At 37.2% G+C, this 12,345-nt stretch overlaps 1 protein-coding gene across 1 annotated transcript; it reads left to right on the top strand.

The window, feature by feature from the left end:
* The first annotated feature begins 8,638 nt into the window (after positions 1-8,638).
* LOC128262087 (RNA-binding protein FUS) lies at positions 8,639-9,632 on the top strand. The gene is made up of 4 exons (XM_052996138.1): positions 8,639-8,829; positions 8,885-9,099; positions 9,161-9,372; positions 9,427-9,632. The coding sequence occupies exons 1-4, from the start codon at positions 8,761-8,763 to the stop codon at positions 9,474-9,476; spliced, it is 546 nt and encodes a 181-aa protein (XP_052852098.1). The 5' UTR covers positions 8,639-8,760; the 3' UTR covers positions 9,477-9,632.
* Positions 9,633-12,345: the final 2,713 nt, after the last annotated feature.

The raw sequence follows: 12,345 nt of genomic DNA, 5'->3' as shown, positions 1-12,345 counted from the left end.
AAGATTTGCGGTATGCAATTTTCCAGATTGTCATTGCCAAACAATTGGGACAAAAAAAAACAAACGAATGCGGGAACAATGAAATAATTGATATGTAAAATAATATTTGGTAGCTGACAAAACTAAATCTCTAATAGCGAGCGATTTCCAGGTACAGGTCCCCGTTCTTTCATTCATTCATTCATTGTTTTTTTGGGGGATGGCCTGCTGTGCCCTTAATATAATAATCATAATAAATCCCTAATAATTTCCGAGCCATCAAAGAGCGGCAACGACAGATTGGAATTTAATGGTCTGGGGACAGACCCGAAGACGGGATCCGAGGTCCAAAATGCGAGGACCGGCTTAATGAACTCGGTTGACAAATTTCTGGCTGATCCTCCAGACAAAGCAAGAGCCAGTTTCATTAGGTTGCACAAACAACTCATCCGTCATGCGTCATCCGGCGCGGCGAACGTCTTGGCTTTTGTTTGGCAAACTGCGGTTGATTGCACACGATCCGAGATCGAGGATCCTTCAGGGGCACTTTCGACTAACTTTCCACGAGTGCCCGGGTAATTGTCTTTGGGCCCGGGGCTACAGTAGCCACCATTGTTTGCCCCGATTCGTATTCTTTGGGAAATTTCGAATTTGTCAACACCGATCCGAGCTGAGAAGTTGTTCGGCTAAGGAGCAAATCAATTTCGGTTTACCCTCAGATCTTCGCCGGGAAAACGATTCTGCCAGCTGCGGCGAAAACAAAAAGTGGGGGTGCGGGTCCCTTTATTGATATTTAATTTATGTTCTATTTGAGAGCAGTGGCTGCACCGACGACACAAATTACATATTGACACGCTGATGGTTTTTTAATATGCACACTCGGCCACGTCATCTGGTTCTGCTGGGTTCGGTATCGGTATCGGTGCCGGTATCGGTATTGGTACCCCGCTTCAAACAGAAACAATAAAATCGAAATTCATTTAATGAATTTATACATTTAATTTATTGGCGCGGCCTTTTATCAAAATTTGATAAAGAGGGGAATGGGCATTGAAATGGCGTCACGGAGCTCGGTTACTCCGGATGCCCTCCATTGCACACGGCCAAAAGCGACGGCGCTCCCTTTCCGCGCACATTAACAGATGCGGTTATGTTGGTTAACAAACATTTTATTGGCAGTTCAATTTCGATTTTTAATTAAAGCGTGAAATATTTTTGGACGTCATTTATACGGCAATACGCTCAATGAGCATTCCGCGAGTCCAGAATTAAATCCACTTGGGGGTGGGGCAGGGCGTTCTCAACTGTGTGGGGCAATTTACTGTCATTAAAAATGTTGTAAGAGAGAAAGCCGTTTTAATCAGACCATTCAATTGTCACATTAGGAGAAAGTTTGCCGCAATTCCTGTAAATGGTCTTAAATTCCTCAGAACTAAATTGAAATTGGTTCAAAAGATTTTTATGTTTATATGTTTTAACTAACATGTTATAAATATCAATCGACAAGCTTTTTGTAATTTATTCTTATATCCCACTAAAATTTGCATCTCTTAAAAATCTACACTACTTAAATATTTTAAAATGAAAAGTATTAATAAATTATTAATACAATGTATATATTTAATTCTGATTTTTGGATGATTATGATTATTTTGAATTCAAAAAATAAATTCCGAAGATATATAAATATTAAATTGCAGTAGTCAATTACAGCGCATGAAAACAAAAATGTATTTTCCAAAGCCTTAATAAGAATATCAAAATGCAGAAGTATTCGTAAAATATTTGTTTTATTTACCATATCATATAGCTATTAAATTTTTCTTAATATTGTTAACAAAAGTATACACAAAATATATATAATACTGATTTTTTGATGATAATATCACTAAAGAAGCGAAATTAAATATGTTCATACCAAATGATTTAATGATAGGAAACCACTGCTTATAATTTATTTAAAGGTTTTTGATAGCTCATTTATTTTACAGTATCACATTTAATTAAATGTATTTAAGACCATTTTAGGTCCGTTCCAAAAGTGTCTTACCTAGATATCGAGCGATACGTGTCTTATCCCCCGCAAATCCAATTACGCTGTGAAAAGATCCAGAAAAGGTTTTTTTATTCGATATTTAAGCACAAAGCGGTAATTAAAACAAGGCAAGCAACAGGGGATTGACCAATGCAAACAATATGGATAACGAATGAAAATGCAAACTTAGTTCATCTGTAAGGCTTCGCAGGCCCCATATAAATGCTTGCTTATGTATATCATTTTGTGCCGCATGTGTATTTGCGCGACTATTTTTCCACGCCTTGCATTTAATTCGAATTGAAACCGAAACAGCAGAAAAATAGTTGCTAAATTGCAAAGAGACAATGGCAGCGGCAAAACAAAAAGCATCGATACAAATGCGATTAAATTACAGGCCTTAACTATTTACGTGCTGGAAAAGCCGGCGATTGGCGAAGGAGAATGGGAAGAGTAACTGGGTGGTCACCCTGTAATTCACATTAAAACCCTGGAACATGAAAAATGCTCCAAGTCTGCAAATAAGCAAAAAGTTCAAATAGGAAAATTAAAAATCGATAACATTAAATTGAGCCGACACCGTTTGGTGGGCGGTGGAAGTGGGTGGCATCTGCTTTTGCATGTGGGTTTCTTTATTTCTCATATAAAAAGCAAGGAGGAAAACAAAAAGACAAAAAGTAAGAACTTAAGCGTATTAAATTGGATTTGATGGAAAAGCTGCAACCAAACATGCGACAAATTCCACTCACATTCATGCACAAAGGATAAGCAATACATGTGTGCGGATGGGAGTGAAAATTTGCATTTGTACATATGCATTATATGATGGTTAAGTTTTAAGTAATTTATCTGTTATTCTACAAATAGAAAGAATAAATTAAAACGACCCAAATTGAGCTTAGCACAAAGATGGTTGTGAAATTTAAATTTCTTAAATGGGTTTATTTTCGATTAGGAGACAACTATGTTGCTATTTAGCTCACAATCTTTGTATAATATTAAGTTAATTATAACGGATCAGGTCCTTAACATTACATAATTACAGAATCTCTGGGCCAAACTCTAATTCTCAATTATTCACAAAATTTTTGTTACAACTTCCAGTTGACAAAGATTGGGTTTAATGATTTTTAAAAATCTGTTTATCAGTATTAAAGATTGGAAAGAGATTTAAAAGTGCTAAGATGTGTATATTAACTATCTTTCCTGCTTTTTTTAATGTATAAGTAACAAGTACAAAAATCTTCAGATTGTCTTTTCGACAAATCCTTAAGGTTGTGGTAGGAAAGAATATTTACATTCCTTTAGATAAACATTTCCCCGCTTGCATAACTGTCGCCTCATCAATTTACTGTTGACACTTGCCCGGCCACCAAATGGAAATGGAAATGCATTAAAAATTGATTTACGCCGCCTATTTACGCTCATAAATTTGTAGCTATTTAGCGGTTCTCCAAAACAACCAACAAATTGTCAACACACACTCAAAAACGACGGCGTAGGCAGCTCAAAAACAGAACGAGCGCACAAAAAACTGAAATATTAGACTCGAATATTAAAAAAACACAAAAAGGTCAGGGGAGGCGGAGGAGCTATGGTGTTTTTGGGGGTAGCTGAAAGGAGGGCATATACAAAAAGACAACCAACCGCTTGAGGAGGCCCAATGAAGCGCAGCGGAAGCCACGCAAAACGAGCACAAGAACAACAGAAGAAAACATAAATGAAAACGAAAACAAAACGACAAAAACATAAAACATAAAAATAGAATTGACAATGCGTTGACAGTTGGCTCTGTGTTGGTGGAGCGGAAGGAGGGAAGCACCACGGGTCAGGGGTCAGGGGGAGGCAGGAAAAGGCCAATAGCCCGCAGGATTCCAACCACATTCCACTCCTTATACGATGTCAAAAGTATGTTTGAGGCCAATCCTATCTAGAAAATAAATTATTAAAGGAAAACTTCAATAAAATTCTAAAACAAATTAAAAAGACAAGCCAAAATTATACATTATGTAAGATTGAATTGGCTCCACTGATATCTCTTTTTAAAAAGCTAGACTTTTGCTTTAATAAACTTACATTTTAAAAAATATATAACTTCTTTTTTTAGTTTTCAATGCGTTAGGCTAAAAATTTTTAATTATTAATTGTTATTATTCATAATTGTACTTGATATAAAAAGAAGTCGACAAATTTGAGTTAATTGACTCAAAACAATGATAATATAATAATAGTCAAAACAAAATAAGTAATGCTTATATTTTCCATGTTCTCATTTTGACAACTACGGTTTTAAAATTAACTATTAAACAACCACCTAAACTTATTTTACCCAATCTTTCTTTTTGCTGATATACCGTAAGTGTGTCAATTATCAATGAAATTAAAAAATATTTCATATTTCTGAAGAAAGCTAAAGTATAAAGAACCAAAGGAACCTGTAACCAAATGACAAGCTATATATATATATATATATGAATTTCTAAAGAAATACACTGCCGATAATAAACGCTTTTCTTAAAACATCGTGTTAATATTAAAATCCCAAGTACTTAACTCACATTGTGTATTAGACTTAGTGGACTGAACTGCAAAAAAGGGACTCATTTTGCGATTGGAAAGTGGCATCATTAGGATCACATTTATGAGGATCGGAAGTGACAGAACCCACTCATTGAAGCGTCATATATGGCACATTAATTTTCACTGGAAATTGGTTTTAGTTAATGTCCTGCCAAGGGACACAATGGACAGAAGGACGTTCAGGTCATCTGTCAGATTGGCAATAGGTCGCCAAAGGTTCCGATATTGATTTCACAGTTATTGCTGCTGACAAAGCGGCGCTTTCGAATGGAAAGTGTAATATTTCAATTTTGAACCCGTCACAATGGTCTGAAAGGCCCGAAAGGAGGTGGTCTATGGTATGTGTCCCAAATGCGAACATGACACAATTTAAACTGCCTGATCCCTGACCCCTGAACCCTGACGCCTGACCACTGGTCATCGGGTCCACCCCCCTTTCATTGGATTCATTGGATTTCATTGGACCTGACCACCGCAGGGCACCACCTCCATTGTCCTGCTTGTCCCGCTTCGGGTTTATTGTTATTGTTATTATGCGAAAGTGTTCCTCCTGCAACTGCCGAGCGGAAGTATTCCGGCCCTTTGTCGCTGCACTTCTACGGCCTTGGCGGGATCTGTTCGGGGACCCATAGAAAAACCCCTGGCACGCGCCATGCGGGGACTAATGACGAGGCCCGAACTACGGAAACCCGCTCAAGTGCTCCTTAAAACTGCACTTCAAAAAACATATTGTATCTGTGAAATGTTAGCTTAAGAAAATAAAATTCTTAAGTTTCTTCATTCTTGCCAATCTTTATTTCGTTCTGTGCGCTGTAATTCCCAATCATTTTTCGGACATAAACTCAAGAATTTTATTTTCTCTATTCGGCAAAGTAAAAATGGCATGCTTTAATACCTAATACTAAAAGTGGTTTTTAAGTATTAAAATATTTTCTATTTTTATGTCATTAGGAATTTTTACATATTTTTAGAAAACCAGTTTTTTTCAGTGCAAGTCGTCAGCATCCCAAGTTTAACCCCCAATTGCAGAAGGAGTCAACTATCTGTCCATCTGTGGGTGGTTATATCTATATATATTTTTCCTCTCTATCTGTGAGACTCATAAAGCCGGGGCTAAATGATGCAAGCAATGCCCCTTCGGTTGTTGCTGCCGCTTTTGGCACATGACAGCCAGCCAAAAACCAATAAATGTTCTCAAATTTATTGCTTTTCATTCAAAAATTACTTTTGTTTGTTTCGGTTTTCACAATCAAATCACACAGAGATCCATCCCATCTATCCCGGCCAACCCCCTGAGGATATTTGCCGGACAGGACATCAGTTTTTATATCGCAAATTGTCAGCAACAACAACGGCAGCAACAATAACCATCAACAACAAAGAAATACTATAAGAGGTGGATATAAAATTGCATGTTGTGAAATATCAATCTTTGGGATACAAAAAAGGAATTGAGATAGATTGTGAGTTAAAATAGTGTATAAGCCAAGTTATCAAATCCTTAAAATGAAATATTGTAAGAGAATACATTGGTTCGACCTCAGAATGTTGAATTTTAAAGATTTTACTTAAATCAAATTGGAACTATTTTAAAACTAAAATGTTTAACATTAACAGAAGTATTTTTAATTAAAGCATGCAATATAATATGCATTGCATTTAAAATTATGATTTAATTTTGAATTTAAATATTAAGTCTTAAATTTTGAATTCAAAAGTCAGCTATTTATTGTTAATATTTCATTATTTATCAGTGTATTTTTTAAAACAAGTTATTTCCATTTTCATTTAAATTACTGCTAATATTTTTATTAATTGTTTCCGTTAGCAATTCACTGATTTTATGTAAGTTTTTTTTTTTTTTTTGATTTAGCATAATGTTAGCCCCACCCCCTACACATTCACATCTTCTTCAATATTCTCCGATCAACGACGATTTATTTCAGTGATTAAGCGAAAGGCCTTTCATATTTTAGCCAATTAAGAGAACGATCGCAACAGCAGATCCAACAAGCAACACTAATTGGCAGACGTTTAACACTCCCCCTGCGCAATGTGTTCCCCAAATTGGAACCATAAAACGATTTCCTAATGAAAATTGGAGGCACTCAGCCAGCTACTGCAGATGGAGATGGAAATGGAGATGGAGATCATCATCATCAGCATCAGCAGCAGATGAAGGGGTTATGGCTGCAGTTCCCCCACGCGCCAATGCCTATGGCGATGATTAATTGCCCCGAAAATGTTTGTTTTCATAAACAATTTTTTTAATAGGCCCTCGCATGTGTTGCCTGTCGACTCCCATATCATCGAAACCTGGGTGGGTGGGGTCAAAGAGTTAAATCGATTCGAGTGTTGTCGTTGTCGGATCTTAATGCAGATGACTCCGATGACTCCAGCAAGTCAGACTACCCCGAGCAGCTATTTTCGTGTCCTCCGCCTCTGATCGATGCACTCGTGTTGGGAATGTAAAAAGAGTTGATAAATCAAAATGTTTTCTGGGGCCACAAGGCATTTGGACGCCCCCGTGGCCCTGACAAATGAGCTCTTGGCATTCGGGCTTATTGAAGGTGTTAATTGGCAGCAATTAGGATGGACCTTAAGCGGTTGAAATTCATATTTCCCCGAGTACAGAAATAGCCAGACACTCGGTGAAAAAATTTAGAGAGAGAGAGCAACAATCGAATGGAAAACATTTCCCCCCCCCGACAAGGGTGACCAAGATATTTATGAAATTTTTTGTGTGCTCTGGAGGTAGAGGCATTTCCCAACAGATTTTTTCAATTAAAAATAAAAAATGTTTTCAACAGGTGACAAAACAATTTTACGGCCCAAGACCGCACGAATGCCATTAAATGGGATTAGCCATCAGGGAGATGATCAAAACGGAGGGAATGCTCGTTGCCTGATGCCTTGTTTTGAGTTAAAGGGACCATCAAATATTTTATGCATTTTAAATTGCTGCTAAAAAAGCAGAGCTAACGTGCCTTCAGCTCTGGCCATTGCAGCCATAAATCTTAGGGCTCCAGCGATACAATTCGGGACCGACAGGTAGACACTATTTCTGGTCCAAGGACATGCCGACACTTGGCCTCAAGTGCGTTATGAATATGAAGCAATAATATGTTTATGAACCTCATAACGAGACAATTTATGAGGTCATCTGCCATTGTCTGCTGCTCCTTTGTAGGTCAGCCTTTGGCCTTTTGTATCGGCGATCGACAAAGCACATAAATAATACTCGCAACGATAGGGAACTGGTTTTCAAGGGGCAAAATATACAGCTGTGCGGCATGCGGTGAGTACAGGTGGAAGTCGCTACAAAGACAGGCGGAGTATGAAGGATGAGGTCTCATATCTACCAAAGTGTGGCACAAATGCTTTAATATTTTGTTTATGCCATTAATAGGTTGTTATTGGTCATTGAATTATCTTTTTTAATATATATTTTAAACATTTCCTTTTATTTGTTCTAAGCCCAGCTTATACCATCGCTTTTAATAGTCAATCGTTTATTTAATTTAGAGAATATTGCCATAATTAATTTTTATTACGCCACATTTATTTAAACATGTATTTAGTTATCTACCAGCATCTCAATATTAGATCCATAAATCAGCAGCCAAGACATTTAAACCACAAATTCAATAAATTTAAATAGCTGTTTTAAATGCCATTAATAGGCTAACGGCTTATTGTCCATAACTCGAGATGGTGATTAAAAATGTATATTATGACTTCGTGTTTGCGCACAATTTGAATTTTTTAATGACTAAGATTTTGTGGGAAATGTTCAGATGTGACTCCGAAATCTCAGCATGATTCCAAAAATTCCGTTAAGACAAATACTGGAAATAAAACTGGTTTTTGCTACTGATATAGTAACTAATATTTTGTGGGATTTGTTTTAAAATTGAGATAAATTTAAAATAAATAAAAATATATTTTTAATGTTTGAAAGGTTTTTTGTATACTTTTTTATATCATTTTAAAAATTTGTGAATTATATAGCCATTGTTCTAAAAGTCATGTCTACTTTAACTGACTCGTAAGCCTTCCATTCATTTTCATTCCGACATTCAGTTTGGTAACAGATTGGTAGAACAACAACCGGCCAAAAAAAATTATTCCAAAAATCATTTGAAAATTTGTCTAGTTTTCTAAAGATGGAGAACGGTCCAGAATTCAGTTGGGAGTACAGTCATGGCGGTCAGGGAAATCCGTACAGCTCTCAGGTAAGATTGTCTTGGAATTTCTGTGATTGCGGTGCAGGCTAAAACTTTTTTTTAGGTGGGATCCAACACTTCGCCTCCGGGTGGCGGTGGTCGTCAGTGGTTGCACTCGAATCAGGCCAACACCCAAAACTTTATGCACGGTTCGAGACCCCACGGATCGGGATCACATCCACATCAGGCTTCGCCAGGAGATCCCTTCGGCTCCTACAACCAAAACATGCTAAACATGTACACGAATTTCAAGCCCAGCTATGGACACTCTCAAGTGGGGTAAGTGGCTATAGAACCTCTTAATTTTCTCGAAAAATAATTGTTTAAACAATCATTTTAGCCCAGCCATGATCCAAGGAGTTGGTAGCGAATTTAGTCAAGGAATGGGTCATGGAATGGGTAGCGGAATGTCTGAATCTATGGGAATGAGTGAATCTGGCATGAATCCGGGCATGAATCGGGGCATGAGCAATGGTCTTGGCGGTGGCATGGGCGGTGGTTTTATGCGTGGAGGTCAGAGGTTAGCTGGAGGCTACTCCGGCCGCTCGAATGGTAAGAAATACTGAATGATTATAGGCAACTTGAAATACAGTTTTCTGTTCACAGGTCTAAATGATCCCAACCCGTCCCAATCCCATCGAGGTAGTTGGTTCTAAACCAGTCCGTGGCTCCCAAGATCCGCTATAAATATCCAATTAGAGAACTCGGGAAAACCTTGGCGTCTGTGAATTTGGCAATTGAAAAATGCAACTCTGAGTAGGCATCCTAAAAACTGTATTTATTTTGACAATAAATCGAAATCTTTTGTTTAATGAGCGTTTAGAAATTGAGGGACTAATAAATATATCACAAATATTTGGCACATCTATCAATCTATAATCACGTGTGCACTGCCATTTAATTGTAATCGATATTCAAATATAGCCGAGGGTCAAACGGAGCCATTAAAGCGGGGTGACCTTCTGACCCCGCGGGTGCTGTGACCTCTGTCAGCAGGGATCTGTATGGAAATCGGGAGAGGAGGGTGGGCCGGGGTGGCACAGGGGCATAAATAACAAATGCAATGTATTTGTATGTATAAATTATGATGATACTATTAGTTAGCATGTCATTTGGGAGCGGGTCTATAAATTACGGACAGGCAGCAACTGCACCAGAGCCACCCTCCCATTTTAGGAGCGTTCTGCATCCGTTTTTTCGGGAGTTTTTATTAATAAATTTACATATACTTACGATTCCGGGGGCCCCAAACATGTCGCATGTCCCCCCACTTGAGGAACTCCTCCCTTTTTGAAAGACCCGCGCGTGTGTAATGATCTGTCGCCCTGGATCAGGGCACTGGATTAATGGTAAACCGAACGCATTTTTCATCGAACATTCATTCTGCCGCATTTTTCGTCGCTTTTCCGTTCCGTTTTTTACAAGCGGATTTTTCGGATGAACTAATTTATTTGCTGGCAGCAGGCAGAGAGTTCAGTAAACTATATGGAATCGCTCCGGTTATGAGACCATTCGTTGTGCTCCAGATACGCGGAGACAGTTGGTTCCGTTCCCGTTCCCGTTTCCCTCCATAAAACCCTTGCACCTCGGATCCCTGGGTGGAATGCCAGTCACGTCTTGGACAGATAGGCCAAAGAATAGAGCCAGCCGACAATCACTCGACTTTTTTGACTTCATTTTAATTCAGTTTTTTGTTTCGTGCTATATATGTATATATATAACATTAACTTAGTCCGTGACGGTTTGGCGTTTGGCGAAGGGGTCACAAATAAATTAAAACAATTGAAATTTACATTAACATTTCTCGCGCCGGTTGGGTCTTGTCTTAACACCTCTTTTGTCAGCTGTGATTATTAGTGGGCATTTTAGACTTTTAATACATTTGACCTCATATTTGAAAAACCGAATGTAAGCCATAAATAAATTAAATAGCTAAAAATAATGCATTAAACCAAATATTTTGTATTTTTTTTAATATTTGAAAACTTAATTTAAATTCAAGCCATATTTAACTTAAATAAACTACATTTAAATCAAATAGGAACTATTTAAATATTTTAATTTAATATGCATGGTATTTAATATTAATTTAAATATTTAATAAATAGATTTGTATTTTTACTACTCAATTTTGCATCAGTGTTAGTATCTAAACTTTTAAGCAATTTATTGTGTAGATCATCAAAAATTCATTTGAATTAAATGCCTTTTAAGATCCTCCTTATATCGGGCTTTTCACCGAACCCATTGAACTTGTTTTTTTAAAGGTCTATAGGAAGGGGCTCTATGATTGCTATTGCCCTTTCACGGCGAGTAGTTGAAATATCTTGGTGTTATTTTAATTCGAGTGCTCTTTTATTTCCCATTTTTATTTTTGTTTTTCTTTGTCTTTGTACTTTGTCGGTTGTTTTTGGTTTCGAATTTGTTTTCTATGCACTTATTTAATTGTGTTTTTATATTTATTATGTGCTTTCCTCAAGTCGCCTTTTAATGTGCCACATTTACGTAAAAATGTATTTTTAATTTATTTTCTAGACCGCTTGTGTCGCTTTATCGAGCTCATCGGGTTCAGGTTTAATTTCAGATTCGGGTTGAGGTTTAGGTTTAGGTTGAAGTCGGGGTCCAAAAAAAAAGGCAAGGCGATAAGCACGCACCATTTTGGTGGTTTTTGAATTCAAATTGAGTTTTTATTTTCGGGTTTTAGTTGCTGTAGTTGCTTTTATTGCCGCGGCTTTAGTGCCGTGTAATGAAGGGTTTATGGGGCACTACACAAAGTTATATTAAGTACGGATAAAATGTATAGTATTGTATTGTGTTTTATGGGGCCCTATGTTCAGGCGATAGTTTTTGTTAGCTGGCTTTGGGGTAATCAATCTTAGTCAGAAGATTGAATAGATATCTCCATAGATAGGGCTATTTTAAAACTGAAAAACGGAGGATACTAAAGGCTTATTTATAAGTAAAGTTTTCTGAAGTAAACAAAGACTATTTAAATAAATCGAAAAGAGAAGTTCTGTCATTAAAAAAATTTTACTTTCTAAGAAGCAGGCAAACAAAATATTATTTTTAATTCCTTTGAAGGCAATTGACTAACAGATGAAATTAGTTTATAGCCATGTATTGCACATAATCTGTTTATTATTCTGATATACAAAGTAATAAGCCCAACGAATTGCTGACACTCCCACTCTACAAACACTAACTTGTCGAGAGCGTATAAATTGCAAATTGCAGAGATTGAAATGATATATACGCTGCACATATCTGTTAGAAGTTAACTGGCTGATTCAGTAGCTCCGATTTCGCATTGTTGGGGGCTGGCGAAAAAAAAGCGGGCTGGCCGGCCATAAAATCAACACTTTGGTTAGCAAAACAAACCGTTTAATGCAAAACAAACAAGAGGCGACAGCAACTAGCCACACCTGGCCAAATAAAAAAAATAAAAAACGAACTACATGGGCTACTGTAGTGTTGATAAGGGCGTGGCCTTTAGAGCGGCTAAAAAATTTGCACAATTTGTTTGAC

The sequence above is a fragment of the Drosophila gunungcola genome, unplaced genomic scaffold (genome assembly GCF_025200985.1).
Source record: "Drosophila gunungcola strain Sukarami unplaced genomic scaffold, Dgunungcola_SK_2 000001F, whole genome shotgun sequence".
NCBI lineage: Eukaryota > Metazoa > Arthropoda > Insecta > Diptera > Drosophilidae > Drosophila > Drosophila gunungcola.
This window is presented reverse-complemented; position numbering and strand designations above follow the sequence as displayed.